Source organism: Temnothorax curvispinosus, unplaced genomic scaffold, assembly GCF_003070985.1.
Source record: "Temnothorax curvispinosus isolate PA1 unplaced genomic scaffold, ASM307098v1 QBEX01015410.1, whole genome shotgun sequence".
Classification (NCBI taxonomy): Eukaryota; Metazoa; Arthropoda; class Insecta; order Hymenoptera; family Formicidae; genus Temnothorax; species Temnothorax curvispinosus.
The window spans coordinates 33742-50450 of record NW_020225190.1 but is presented as its reverse complement, the minus strand read 5'-3'; the positions used below and the strand labels follow the sequence as shown (position 1 = coordinate 50450).

The following is a 16709-nucleotide window of genomic DNA, read 5'->3' as shown; positions in this document are numbered from 1 at the left end:
TTTCCGAACGTAATTATCAAGAAACACGGTAGTGTCTCCAGCCAAGTACACGCACCGTGACGCGACGAGCAAGAATTTTTGTTACTTGTCGAAAGTTATTTTATTAATTTTTTATATGTTATACGTTTATATTTATTTTTTTATAGGTACTAATTTTTTAAAGAATAGTTTAATTTTTATATTGTAGACGTTTCTAGCAGTTTATTAAACTTTTTCTGATTAAACCTTTTTTTTATGAACAAAAAGGAATCAATTTTTGCTACTTCAGTTTTCGAAATAATAAAGAGCCAAGATGATAATATGAAAATAAATAATGAAAGAATCAAGAAGTATTGTGTCAGTAATTTTGGTTTATAAATTATAAATCTTAAAGCACGTGCGCGGTGCGCGGTGTGTCGTATAAGGAAAATTATGAAATTTAATTCACGGTAATGCGATAATTCTTTAATTTTAATACAGCATTTTTCGATTTTTCTTTTTGACAGACGAACCAATCTTTTTCTAAAACAATAGAAAGTTATAAGCGTTCCAAAAGCGATTTCTAATTATTCGCATTAGCGACCGTGTGTTGAATTATTCGCCTATTTTTCGTAGGATATCGGTTGGAATGACAAGAGTGACGAGAGTGATAGAGAGACTCGGGACCGTGAAGAGGGATACAACCGCGGATGAATGAACGAATGGCTGAGCGAACGAATGGCGATAATAGTGTCCTTTGAGGTGCCGCGATGCTCTGGTGAAAACGCGCGCAGAATGATCCTGATTTTTACAAACGAAAGGAACGTCCAGAAGTCACCGGCAGCGCGTAAGGGGGCACCTGGGAGAAGGGAAACCGCCCCCGGTGCCTAGGGCCCAAAAGGTGCCGACGACGGCAACCCGCTGCGGAACAATCGCGCCGATGTTCACAGGTCGCCCACTGTCAACGCGGACCACTTCAAACGTAGCCGGCCTCAATGTGTTTATTTGGCCAACGTCAAATTTACTCGTGGAAAAGGGGAGCTCGAAACCGATACGCCGCGCCGGCCGCGGGTATACACGGCGGTAGCATGTAGCATCTCGCCGTTCTGTTTCCCTGTCGCCCGAGAAGACAGAGAGCCGATCGTTTTGTATCGCGGGGGATTCGCCCCGCAGTCATGGGGCGTGGCTCGTGTAACCCCGTTGTAAGCTCTTGACTTTCGCCGAGTTTAAATCGAGCACGGGCGTAGTAATCCGATAAAATCCGATTGCCGTCGGTCTATTGCAACGGTAAGAATTGGAAGGTCCCGTGGAACGATTGCGAGTTCTCGTCTCGCGAGGTTTCATATATAAATCTGACGTACGAATAGAACATTACGTTCAACGACGAAAACTCATATCATTTTTGTTATTCCATAAATATAAATAATGCATTCTTCAATCTCATTCTGATTAATTATTGTATTATTATATTCTGAGAATTATATCCTTCGACTTGTTTAGGTACTTGATTGCGAAGCGGTGAACGAAAAATGTCAGAATAAGAAAGTATTTGCACATTAAAATAAATGAGGTATTTGATTTGTTACGAAACATATAGAACTGATAGCATGTGAAATATTTTAAGAAAATTGGTGATTATTTGGGAATAAATTTATAGTTTATAGAATTTAGATAATTTATTTCTATTACAACTATACGTATATAAAAATAAATAGGTAGATAAATAAATAAATGTATGTATATGTATATATACATATATTTTTATCTTGATCATGCCAAATCAAGGATCGAAAATTGGTAGCATGACTAATTAAATATTAAGTATCGAATCACGTATATATTTCTTATATTGTGTACAGAACTCTCAAAATATTTTCTATATATCCATGGCAATTCTTAGATTTACATTCTCTACTAGTTACATAATTACGCGACCATTTGAAATGATTTGAATACATTATAGAAATAGATTTTTTTCGAACCACAGCTAGCTTCTTTTTTGCAGATGCATTAAATATTAAAAAATCTGCGTACATTTTTTATAAATTTATCTAAATTTGAAGTATTAATAAAATTAATTGAAAATATAGGGAATAAACCTTAGGGATTATATAAATTTTGATATTTTATAAAATATAATTTATCTATATTATAAAGCAGTAAAATATTTTTGAACTAAAGAATAACATGTACGACAGTAAATTGAATTAAATCAAAATTATTGAATAGAACAACGAACAGTTTTTACGAAATTGCAAGGAGTTATCAGATGTAAATGCTCAATTACAAGATGTTATGTTTAAAGCTTAATTTATTATGAATTAAGTGATAATACTTATTCTTCCTGTAGTTTCTTTATGACTTTGTCATTTCTTCACAAACTCGAGATATTGTCAAATCCCACTGTCAGTCCTGTATTATAGAATGCGTGATGGCGTTTAGCAACGCTTTGTTACGTTTAGAATAACGGCTAGCAAGACGCCAGGCATCCCTGAAAAAGTTTGGCTTTTTAATTCGATATGGTACCTTTCGTTTAAGCGTCGAGGTGTGCGTACACACGGGACTCAAAATCAGAGGATTAAGAGCGACATAGGGTCGTTGCGTGACAAATCACGTAATTCGCCATGGACACTTCGTGAAAATAGGCTTCGAAATGTAGGTTCGGGGAATATCTCTCAATTTGATTCCATTTAGTATCTAATGTATTTTCGCAAGTATTGTTTAGTTCATACGATTTATAACGAAAGCTGATCATGAAGAATGTTTTAGGGAAAAAAAAACTGAATATTAATTTTCAGATTTAAAGATTGTTTTCTACACACAAAAAAACGACTATAATAATTATTTATTTCTTCCATCTATAAAGGCGCAACAGTATCACTAACTTGTTATCTAAACTGTAGCGAGCTGCGAGATATTGTCTTTATATTTTTTTCTGATTTATTGAAAAAAGCACGTACTTTTTAAATCGTACTTTTTAAGTGAATGAGTAGGTACAGTAGATAGATTTATTTAATTTCAGCTACAAAAAGCCAAGAAATGGACTTGGTTTACAATATACCTTATATACACTCATACCAACTTTTTTAACTTAACGCGTGCAAATATTAATTTATTATTCCGTACTTTCTTAAATTTCTTTTAGAAAAACCATCCTTTAAGCCCTAAACGACTAAATCCATTATTTGCACGTTAAACTCACAACCTAAACTAAAAAATATTTGAACCTAGTCCGCTTCAGCAGTAGGCCAAGAAACGGACATTATTCACCTATACACACACATACACACACACACACACATACCTTCATACAACAACGCGCAACAACTAATATTAATATTCAATATATTTCTAAATTCTTCTCAAATCTCCTTTAATCCAGGAAGAACCAATTATCTCGCTTTATTTCTAAAATAATTTCTTGCATCCTAAAACTTATAAAACTTGAATTCTAATGCATTCTCTCTATAAACCTTATATACTCCAGAACCTATCATATACCTTAAACTCATATCTTCCATAACTTTTGCGTGCGAAACTCAAAGCCTAATCTTAAAACTACAAAACATAAGTCTCGATGAGTAGGTACAGTAAAGAAACAAGCGATCTTCTGGTGGAACATTATATTAGAGCTCTTCGGAAAAAATCCCAAAAGGCGATACTTATAAATTTGCACGGCACTTTCCTGATATTTGTCGAAAGGGTTGTTTGATCACAAAGCCAGCAAATATGCAATTCACGCATCGGTGACCGACATTCGCCGTCGGGAAGCGTATATTCTCGATTCAACATTCTCATATGTTTATAGAGAACGTTCGGTTTTGATAAAGTTATAATAGATGATATGTGCATTATTATTGTAGAAATGAATAAAAAAGATCAAAGTAAAAAAATCCAGAAATATTCTTTTTTTATTGTATTAACATAAACATTAGATATTCAATATTTAATGCAGTGATAGAAACACTTTGGCGTTAACGGATTAAGCTATTGCATCAATTTTTTACCGAATGCTATCAAATATTATTGAGATAAAATGATGTAACATTAAATAATATAATTACATTATTTGACAATAATTAAATAACATAATATTAAGTGAATAATGTAATTATTTTGCAATAATTAAATAATGTAATAATAGTCTTTATCATTACATGACTTTCGAAAAAGATGAGAAAGGAATTTAGTATTTAAAGGAAGATGAATTAGGTACCTGAATATACATTGCCGATATGTGCCAATCATACTTGTATTTTATTTTTTGTTGGTTTCTTATACATCGAAATTAATAGAAATTCGTCACATTTCGTAAATCTGTAAAAGATATGTGACATGAAAATGCAGGATAATTCTCTGTGAAAACTACTATGAAAGAATAGACATTACGACCTCATATCAATGCTCACGATCGCATATGCTGCGTAAAATGTAAACGCATGAAGATCGCTTACGACCACTCATCCTCTGAAGAAAAAGACTGAGGTCGATCCAAGAAAGAGGAGGAGCATGTTCCAGAGAAACGATAGGAGGAGAAGAAGAGAGTGAGGGAGAAAGAGTCTCTCTTTTGATACCGGGCACGGGCCATCTGGCAGAACGATCTTTTATTATAGTATCTATTCCTCCTGTAGCTCTTCTCGAACGGCGCAGGATTCACTCGCGCGGAAGTTGGATCTTTGATTAATGGACGGCGAGATAAACCGCATCTCTCTCGATTTTTCGATCGATATCGACGACGAAAATATTTGGCACCTAAGCGTCACGATTGTTTTTGCCCTAGCTAATATTTGCATTTAATAAAAAAGTTATTTCCTATTTTTTTCCCTTACTTATTCTTTTGATCTTTTTTTTTCACTTCTATCTTCTTCATGTTCCATAAAAAGTAGCCTTTCAAAAATCTAATGTCTAAAATATATATTTTATGTATATATATAAAAGGTTTTCGTAACTTTCATAATTCTATACAGAAGAATACGAATATTGCGAAATATATGATGTTGAACAGATGGTACAGAAAACTATTGTGTGTAGGAACTTCTCTTTTCGGGTTTTTCAAAGACTTTTGCTTCCTCATAGAGGAAGCTTTGTGTTTTTATAATGTTCTGCCAGCACATCAAGGAACACTTGTTTCCTAATTTTACTCATCTATTGCTAAACGCATTTTTTAAATAAGGATTTTTTGAAGATTTTATTTATAACATTTTGCCAAAGAAAAACTTGTTCCGTCATTTTGTTCATCCAGGAATTAGAAAGTGCACGTAAATAGAAACTATAAATAGAAATTTTTATAACTTTTATAAATTAGAAACTCAGAAACAAATCACAAAACGCAACATTGTTATAGTTTAAAACAGCGTTAATCCTTTTCCAGCTGTTAAACTCACTTAGACGTTTTCAGCCAAAATGAAAAAAATTCTTAGCGAAGGTTTTCATGTAGAAATCAAATATATTCTATAGATTAAAAAAATTGTATCTACTAAATATAAATACTATTAAAAAATTTATATAAAAGAAATTTATAAAATATAGAATCGTATATAATTGACTCACATGATATATGTACGAGCATTTGATATGTTATACCACTTTATACTCGGGGCATTAAAAAGAGTAACGGATATTATACTATGCGACTTTACAGATCGCGATGGAGAAGACGAATAATTATAATAATCATATTTCTGTGAAGAAAATCATTTTTGAATCTCGAAAATATTAAATGAATAATAAAAGAAAGCATATATATCTCATTTGTAAAATTTGCTTTATGAAAAATAAGATTCTCGAAATTTGTTTTCTGACGCAGAGTAACATTTCTTCGGCGTAAGAACGTGGTGTCACGTCACATCACGTCACGTCACGCGCAATTGTCTGGTGGCTGCTGGATGGTCAGATGACTGGATGACTTTCTGGGGAGTTAGCGTACCCCACACTTCTCCAGGGGGAGAATATTCACGGAGAGCCTAGGGTGTGTGAGCCCCATAATAGCCCTCGACCAGGTCCCACCCTCTTGGCAAACAGAAAGGCCTTGAAAGTGTGCACGACCGCAAGAGTCGCCGCCCCTCGCATGGCGGGGCGAAATTTGATTATGCCCCTTCCACGTGGATGAACCCGGCGAGATTCATCGGCGGGTACCCGCCAATGATTTATGCCACTTTTTTCTCCTTACCGCAGCGACAAGTTGTCTTTGTTGTCGTCGGCTGCCGTGCGTGTGTACCCGTCTGCATTTCCGTCGTTTTTACCGTATCGTAGAACAACCGAAGGCAAAAACTGATATCTGTGGTTTTTTTTTACATTTTATATTATATTGCGAGATTGCTTTGAATATTATTCAGAACATTGAAATTACTTACACATATATATCTACTGTTTTGTATTAAAATTTGAGTAATTACAACTAAATATTATTTGTCAAATATATATTGTTATATATAATTATATAATTTATAATTTAATGGAGAAAATTTCAGCATTTCTGGAGTATTTTTCGAATATCTTCCTAATAAATTTTTCTTTTTCGGTATAAATATATAAGTATATCAAAACATTATTAATTTTTTTAATTAGAAGTGCCTGCGAATAAATATGTTTTTTAACGTATTTTATGTAAAAATGCAAGCACATAATTCTTTACATTTCAACTAATTGCAAATAGATAACGAATATTAATATTACAGTTGTAAATTTATGTTTTACATTTCAAGTGCCAGGACTGAGAATAAGATAATATGAGGTGCGTGCGACAATCAAATATTAAGTGCAGCGGAGACCATCGGACAGCCGCAACGCTTCATATTTTTGTGTGACGCGAGTTTTTGCCGACCGCGGGCACAATACCTTTCTAAACCGCAGCAATCTGCGAAAAAAAATGTGCTCCCAATAAATTCAGCGGGATTGGGTAGAAATGTACGATATTTGTAGTCGCCTGATCCATCATCGGTCATTGACGGATATACAATGAAGATCCGGGAAACGATATTGCGAAACGAAAGAGATGCACCCACGATCGCTCATGTTCTTTTTTTCCATTTCAATCGAAACAGATCAATTTCTGGCAATTGTAGTGCATGGGGCGTAAAACTATATCGTGCAAAAGGTGCTTGTTTGATGGATCTCTTAATACACCGTTTCGTAACACGGACATTCAAATAGCCGTGCGTCTCCTATTTCTTACAATTAGTTTTTCGATGAAATCATTGACATATGGCACGCTGCAACATGCTAAGATATTAATATTGGAATTTGGATTAAAATTAGGGATTTAGTTGGATAAAAGGAGTTGAATCCTAGTAGTAAACAATTTCGATAATTCCTTTATTTATCTCGTTTTCTAAAAGCGAATTTAAGAAACGCAAATTACTCGAGATCGTGAGAAAGACCAATATCGTTTATTCTTGAATGCATTTATAATAAAATGTCAACTTTGATGACGATCTAGAATTATTAACTTTTGTACAATCAGCAAATACTCCGCGGATTCCGGTAGCGAGTAATGTAGCAGGTAGAAGAAATTCAGACATTCATGCAAGCAGAAACCTGCGATGGGCAATCGTTGAGTCAACAGCCACGTACCTTCGTCCTTTTTATTACCGCAAGAATCGCAACTTCAACTTGACACTCGATGGCCATAACCGGCTGTTGTTAAATCCGTCACTTTAAGTAAGACGAATCGAGAACTGTTAGTAAAAAGGAAACTGAAGTAACTTCTCAGGTCTGATCAATCCATCATCAGGTTGACATCTATTCAAATAGAGCATACGCAAATAAAAAAAAAAGAAAGGAGAAAGGTAGTTTAAGTCCAAAAATCTAAGTTTACAGCTCTTGGAGTAATTCTCATTGATGAAAGTGTTGTAATAAGTTATCTGACAAACTTTATGGGCTTTTGGAACAATAACATGAAGAAAAGAGAAAATAAAACAGTTTATTGAGATTTTTAGAGTTTTAAGTCTCTTCGGCCTAAGTTATAAATAAATTCAGAATAAAGTTCTCTGTAATCTGATGGCAAATCTACATTTTTGAGGATGTAAAATTAATATTTATAATTAAATGTAAATATTTATAAGTAATTAATGATATTCTTGCTTAATTTAACAAATATAAATAACAATTTACCAATTTATTTATTTTTAATAAATAAATCTTATACAATTGTTACATTTATTAACAAATTAGAAGAAATAAAAAAACAGTTCCAAAAAGGAGGTTCGTTTTATATATATTTTATACTATCCGTGCGTACATAAAAAGTCTGTGTAACTCACCATATTAGAATCTATCAATACTATTAAAATTATATATGTGAAATATCATGAAGATTGTACGATTGCGCAAAGAGGCGACAGGACTTTTGCAAAACGCGTGACGATGTAACGAATGTGATGAAGGGCAGAAGGTATCAATGGCCCACGGCCGGTTTCATAGAAACGTCGTTTTGACAGAAGAGTGTTGTCACGGTCGGTGGAAGCAAAACAGCCGATGACTGAGAGGAGGGTCGGAGGGTGGACGCGCGCGCGACGTGGATCGACGGGGGTGGCTATCTGTTTCTGAGGCGATAGGGCCGATCGAGTCTCTCATTTTCTTTGTCTCTTCGAATGTTACAATAAATCAATGACGTGCTTTTCCGAAACACCATTTTCTAAAATTTTTACTATAGGGGAGACCGGGGCTAACTCGACACCGGGGCAAACTTGACACTAGGCTTTTTGCCAATTTAAATCTATCGTATAGAAACTTGCTTTTCCTACTGTAAATGCGTCTTTATGTGCCAGTATTACCAACGGAATTTGGTAACATTCTGAGTTATAGTGTAATTTTTAACGCGACATAAGCGTTTTTGATAGTAAAAAGTAATTTTTTTTATCTCTCAAAAATGGTCTACTCTTTCATCGAGCTTTCGGGCCAAACTAAGCGACGTACAGCAAAATTTCCTTTAAATGTGTACCATTAAATTTGCTTGAAAATTTTAATTAATTGTTGAAAATTGCCTTTGAAAAAATTGTGTCGAGTTAGCCCCGGTCTCCCCTATGTATATATAAGTATACCTGGTTATGAACAAAATATTACCCGCGAAAAACGATTGTATTAAAACCGTATTAAAAGCTTATATGAATTTATTAAGAATCTTATTAGAATCGAATATGCAAATCAATTATAATTTAAATATGTCATATTTAAATCAAATTAAAGTACCCCATCTTATTTAATCTATATATGGATTAAACTGGACCTTGCTTTGTTAAAGTATGCAAAATCAGCCGCACAGACCTAAGAAAATGCAAAGTTAATATGGTTTTAATTTGCCAAATGTGGATTAAATATGGTAATAAATTCAAAATTAATTTGTTAAATATAATCATATAAGTCAAATATAATCATATATAAGTCAAATATAAGTCAAATATAATCATATATAAGTCAAATATAAGTCAAATATAATCATATAAGTCAAATATAATCATATAAGTCAAATTTGTCATATAAGTCAAATTTGTCATATATAAATGTTATTTGATCTTATTAGAATTTTATATATAATTTTGTTTTAAATTTAAATTTATACCAATTTATAAATTTAAACAAAATTATATAAAATTTTATTTTTTAAGCGTGCTACTTTATTATAAGAGTGGACTTCACGATATAACTGATACAAAAATTGTGTCGTTCCGAGACAGTGTCGTGTCTTTTTGATACCGTTATCTTATAACACTCTTTGTCAAATTTTAATTACGAGAAACAGATCACATCGAATGCCATCTATCGGATACTTTGAGATGCAATATTCTGATCTGATCATATATAATCTTATATGACTATATTATTTTTTTTTTAATTTAAATCAAATATTTTACATGTTAAGTTCGACAAATAAAGAAACAAATTTTACCGCAAATATTATTTAAACATTATTTAAACAAAAATACGTTTTAATAACAATCAAATTAAAACCAAAGGGCCTAGCGGAGTAAGCATGTGAAATCGGCCCTTGATCATACAGAGCTGACATTAATGTCACAAGTTAGTACCAATATGATAAAACTTTCCACCAAATATTATTTTAAAAAATCCACTTTTTTAGAAGTTATGCAGGGAGAAAGTAAAATAAAGAAATGTATTTTTCTCGAAAACCACTTGACCGATCTTGATGAAAAAAATATATGTTATGTAGACTAATAAAACTAATTAACAAAAAAAATGTCCAAAATGTTTGCCAAAAAAAGACCAAAAAAAATATTTAAATTTTTAAATATTTTTTTTTAGGGTGATATTTTCGAGGTACCCCTTTGAAATTTTTACGAAAATTTCTCTTAAAGTGTCTACTATAACTTATATTTTTTTCAATTTTTTTTAAATAGTGGAACATAGTTAAAAATACGAAAATCGTAAGCGTCGCGTCACTCCGGCGCACAGTGCAGTGCCATTCCGCGTTGCGGGTGTTCGATGTAACTTTACTAGCACATATGTACGTCTGCAATTAGCCTATAATATGTATACTTTTTAAATTTTATAGTTTTCAGAGTTTACCACGTGGAGGTTGCAGTACGGTTTTAAACTCCTTATTGGGGTGCTTTTTTAACGTGAGTCCCCTCGCCTCTCACTATATTTCCGTAAAATCAGGGTGCTTTTTTAACGTGAGTCCCCTCGCCTTTCACTACGTTTCCGTAAAATGAGGGTGCTTTTTTAACGTGAGTCCCTTCGCCTCTCACTACGTTTCCGTAAAATCGGGGTGCTTTTTTAACGTGAGTCCTCTCGCCTTTCACTACGTTTCCGTAAAATCAGGGTGCTTTTTTAACGTGAGTCTCTTTGCCTCTCACTACGTTTCCGTAAAATCGGGGTGCTTTTTTAACGTGAGTCCCCTCGCCTCTCACTACGTTTCCGTAAAATCAGGGTGCTTTTTGAATGTAAGACCCCTCGCTTCTCATTGACAGCAGCATCCAATTGTTCGTAGCCCATTAGCGATCTGTTTAAGAAAACAAATAACATTCCAGTAATAGACAGTGATAGTGAAGAAGATTAAATAAATCGTAGGTGTAGGCTGTAATAAGAGACGAGGGGTCTTACATTCAAAAAGCACCCCAATTTTACGGAAACGTAGTGAGAGGCAAAGGGACTCACGTTAAAAAAGCACCCTGATTTTACGGAAACGTAGTGAAAGGCGAGGGGACTCACGTTAAAAAAGCACCCCAATAAGGAGTTTAAAACCGTACTGCAACCTCCACGTGGTAAACTCTGAAAACTATAAAATTTAAAAAGTATACATATTATAGGCTAATTGCAGACGTACATATGTGCTAGTAAAGTTACATCGAACACCCGCAACGCGGAATGGCACTGCACTGTGCGCCGGAGTGACGCGACGCTTACGATTTTCGTATTTTTAACTATGTTCCACTATTTAAAAAAAATTGAAAAAAATATAAGTTATAGTAGACACTTTAAGAGAAATTTTCGTAAAAATTTCAAAGGGGTACCTCGAAAATATCACCCTAAAAAAAAATATTTAAAAATTTAAATATTTTTTTTGGTCTTTTTTTGGCAAACATTTTGGACATTTTTTTTGTTAATTAGTTTTATTAGTCTACATAACATATATTTTTTTCATCAAGATCGGTCAAGTGGTTTTCGAGAAAAATACATTTCTTTATTTTACTTTCTCCCTGCATAACTTCTAAAAAAGTGGATTTTTTAAAATAATATTTGGTGGAAAGTTTTATCATATTGGTACTAACTTGTGACATTAATGTCAGCTCTGTATGATCAAGGGCCGATTTCACATGCTTACTCCGCTAGGCCCTTTGGGTTAAAGCCGCAATTGAATCGAGTAAAAGTCGCATACAGAACACATTAACTTTTTATTAAAATCTTATATATAAATATTCTGCATCATGTATGGTTCTGGATCATATATAATCCACATAAGTTATCTTATTAAATACAAATTAAAACCATATTTGATTCGAAGTGTTATATGATCCACATAAGTGATCTAATTAAATTTTAATTAAAGCCCTATTTTATTGTGGATCATATTTAATCTACATAACTGATTTTAATAAGTGCAAATTAAAACTGTATTTAAACAAATATAATTTTAATATAAAATCTGGATTTAATTTGAATTTTACCCAAATTAAATATGATTTAATATGATTTTAGTTAGATTCATATTAGATCGTTTTTCGCGGGTAGCAGTATACCAGATTACCAACAGACATAATACGAGTAGAATATTGCGATAAATTGGCAACAGCTGCATTAAACTCATATTAAACAAATTCTACTCGGTTTCTACAGTCAATCTGCAATTATATTTTATACTACAATTTATAGTACAAGATATTCAAAGCTAATTATTAAAATCGGATAAAGAGGGAAGAGCGACACTTGCGTGTGCATGCTTTGTCACAAAAAAATAAAAAAAGGGCGACACTTGCGTGTGCTTCTTTGTCACAAAAAAATAGGTAAGGGAAAACTTAAAAAATCTGGTATTCAACTTTCCCTTGATTTCATAAACGTCTTTCAGAAATTTATATTTGTTTACTTCGCAATTAAGTGTTAGTATGTGTTCCAAACGTGATAATCGATCTCAGAAGTAACGATATACATTAAATACTTAAATATAACAATATTATGCTGCAAATATATTTCCATAAACATTTAAATGCACTTAATTTATATCTTATAATCTATAAACAAGTAAAAATTATCTTTATATCATCATTTTCTTTTATATTAATTGATACTAAAATTACTTAGCATATAAACAACACAAATAAAAGTTACTTATTAAATATAAGAATAGTGTATGCATTATTACAAATGGCGACAATGACAATTGGGTTAACATTGACTGGATAAGAAATGTTTCATTTCTCGCAACCTCTCCCACGCTTGTGCGAGAATCGTCGGGGATTGCAACCCTTCTGAGACCAATAACAATCGGCGTCGATGTGAAATTTTGTGTCACGGGCGTGCCTCATCGTCGGAATAGTTTGAAGAAAGCGACATGCTCGAGCGAACGGGGTGGACCCATGATAGGCCTTATTGCGCGACCCTTCGATATCGTTCGTTCGTATCGGTTCTGCATCGGCCTACCCTGCCTCTCCAACCGCGCTGACTTTCCACGCTGATCGTTTGTGATCTCTCCCCTCCCTCTGCCTGCACTCGTGCTCCCTCGTGACAAAAGGGGCGAGAGCCCCGTGGCCGCGGCGACCGATTAATTCTCTACAAAGGGGCTGCGTATCTCGCATCGAGCCCTCGACAGGCCCCTCGAAAACCCACCTACGGCCCTACTGCCAACGGCGTCCATGCTTTCAATCCTGCAGCCGATGCTTTACGAAGGACGGATCCCTCCCTCCTCCATCCCCAAAGTGGATTGGTTCGACCCCCAAAAGGCCATTGGCAGGGGGGAAATATTTCTATAAGTATAAGATCGGGGTGAGCCTAGATTTGTATTCAGTTACCTATGAACAGCTCTCACTGTCGCGTTGACTGTCCTAATCGTGTGCGCGACACGGTCTTTCGTGACGGAGAAAGTAAAGTGTTCGACATCAACATTGGCTCTTTCCCAAGATGTCCAAGCCGAAGACCATGGGCTTATTTCGACCTTGGAACGATATGGAGACAACAAACAAGGCTTCCGAAATCGTCATCGTTGACAACGCGCTCCGCAACGTGTCCAGTAGCAGGCAGGAAGACGACGAACAGGTCGTGTCCTCGACGACGTCGACAACTTTAACGAGCACCGCTGAAACATCCGACGACTGTGACGGCAATGTCTTGGATGAAGGAACGGCGGCCTCGACGTCGTTAACCGGTTCTCGTCGTACGCGGATAGAGAAAGGCGAGTCTTTCGACGACGTAGCGACGACCAGAACTACGCCATCCCTTAAAGACGAGGAGGAAGCCTTTGTCGTGCAAGGCGCGAGGCGCAGCTCACGTGCCTTTCATCTGCAGGAACCAGTGAACTCGATGATTCCCGTGCCGCGCGTGACTCCCACTCGGGATTCGGACGAGTTCAACGATTCTAGTGACGTTATTTCGTCGAATTATCTGTCGGCGCTTCGAGAATTTCGACCGTCGGAGGATTTTGCCGCGATTATCGGAGCTTATCCGATGACGGTCGCGAATTCGGATGTCGCGGGACCGTGGACTGTGAGCTCCGATCGCATTCCCGACGTTCCCAGGATACATCCCGGCATTTATTCTGGAATACACCCCGGATTTCAGCCCGGCATCTATCCTGGAATCTTTCCTTTAAACCTTTATAATCACTCCGTGGAAGAAGCGGTGCAAATGGTGCACCGGCAGGATGTTGTCGCTAAAGAGATGAAGAAGATGCGCCCGAAGAAACACAGCTGCCCACATTGCAGCATGGCATTCAGTAACGGCGGTCAGCTTACCGGACACATTCGCATACATACTGGTTAGTTAAAGTTTTTAATATAAAATTTATATATTTATGTAATGTTTGATATGAGTAAGAAAAAATAGCCATGAAAAATGGAAAACGTTTCATAAAGAACATTTTTAACATTTGTAAATAGCCTTTTATCTTTTACACAGTAGCTAGTTTGCTAGACAACATTTTTAAATTTAGTCTGCAAGTTACTCTCTTTATCTTATTTTACAAATAGTCATGGAAAACGTTTCATAAAAAACATTTTTTAAAAATTTCAAATTGCTTAATTTTTTTACACACACACACACACACACACACACACCACACATACACACACACTGTTAGTTTGCTAGACAAAATCTTTAAATTTATTTTGATAAGTTACTTCTTTTATCTTATTTTACAAAATTGCATTAAAGACAATTTTTAAATATAAAATGTTAAGAAAAAAAATAAATAAAAACTATAGATGTATATAAAAAATAAAAATTCTTTTAAAATGTTATTGTATAAAATTCATTATTGCAAAATTTTAGCATGTATTTTCTTTATTTTCCGTGTAGTCCCAGCTAGATTGGGATATTTATCGCAGCAGAAACTTTTGTATCTATTTATGTTTTTTTTGCATCTAATTTTTTTTCTTTTTTAATATATAAATGGTTTGTAAAATATCTATAATTCCTACGTAAACAACACGCACATTTAAAAGAATCGCAGATATTCTTAGAGAGATTTATCACGCACACATTCAGCGAGAAAAGAATTTCCGCATCCGCTAGGCTCATACATATTTTATTCCTGGCTAATTGCTGAAATTATTGCTGCGCCTTATTGTTTCAATAAGTTTGCACGCTAACGTCCATGGTTATCTTTCTAATTTCTATTTGAGAAATATTAGCGAGAATCATTCTCAAATGCATACCATCCTCACGAATAAATTATGTCGCAGGCAAAAATAAATGATTGTTGGAACATAATTAGGAGTATAGCATGCAGGATTTTTGTTTCTATAATATAGGTGAGAGACCGTTCAAGTGCGACGTCGAGACCTGCGGAAAACGGTTCACGAGAAACGAGGAACTCACGCGGCACAAACGAATTCATACTGGCGTTCGGCCTTACTCCTGTGTCTTTTGCAAGAAGCGGTTCGGACGCAAAGATCATCTCAAAAAGCATATGAGGACTCATGAGGTACGCGATTCGTATCGCGTTTCGACAGCGGCGTTGGGCATGATCGCTTCTCTAAGTTACCCGTTTCAACAATCTACCGAGCTTTCGCCTTATCTCTATCAGATCTGACGTTGGATCTTCGATAGAGAATCGAGTACAACGATCACTTTGACAATAAATAAATTTAATTTTTGTAATGTTTACAATAAACGTGAACTACCTCTTGACGCTTAGAGATTTTCAAGACAAGAAGTTCGGAGGGGTTTGCATCGATTAGCGATACCATGGACCGTGAACTCGATAATCTCCGAATTCCGTTTGTCGCGACAAATTTATTGTACGAAAGGAAAAACGACGCAAGAAATCGAATATTTTGCAACATTGTAAGTTAGATAAGTTGCGAATGTAAATATAAGTTAGAGAATAAGTAATTTACGTATTTTACAGTGTAATATACTAGTCGGATAACACTGTAACATCTTTATTACTACGATATCATGCAGCATAAAGTCAATTTTCAAAGCGTTCATCATTAAGCCATTCTCGTCTTGAAATACGAATTTTTGAAACATGTTTTTTATTAATTACCTCATATACTTATATTATTCTATGGAATATTTCTTTATCTCACCTTTTCAATCAATTTCATATATAGATCGAACTTGCAACTCGTCGACTACGGAGTGTACGCTTAAACTAATTGCACCGCTTTTACACGAATCCACGTGTCTCATCCAATTTAACGTAAAATAATATAATATAAATACTTATGTAGTATAATATATATATATATACATATATATATGTATAGCCTTCATTGTTTGCCAATTAGTTTACAAGATTTCCGTTTTCATGCACTTTTCTTTTTATTTTTTACATAATAATATACATATATTTTTGTAATATATAGTGTATACAGTGTATATACTTATGTAATTTAATATAAATGTTCTACTTTTCTTTTAGTGTCATATTCTTTCAGCAAATATTGATAATCATCCTGGCTATTACTGTTTTGTTAACTGTGGTTTTAAAGGGCCAGGGATGTTTTGCCAAAATTGCCTTAAATTCTCAGCCATGAGGTTTTTCGTCTTCCAGAACCTCTTTTACCGTATCTTGCTTTGCATAACTAATTGAAATAAATGATACTTACAATTTTTTATTATATGTCTTAGGTTAA

General features: G+C 34.6%; 1 protein-coding gene across 1 annotated transcript; it reads left to right on the top strand.

The window, feature by feature from the left end:
* Positions 1–13530: 13530 nt before the first annotated feature.
* Positions 13531–15658, top strand: LOC112465636 (Krueppel-like factor 10). The gene is made up of 2 exons (XM_025033276.1): positions 13531–14383; positions 15378–15658. Exons 1-2 carry the CDS (start codon positions 13531–13533, stop codon positions 15656–15658), a joined length of 1134 nt encoding a protein of 377 aa, XP_024889044.1.
* Positions 15659–16709: the final 1051 nt, after the last annotated feature.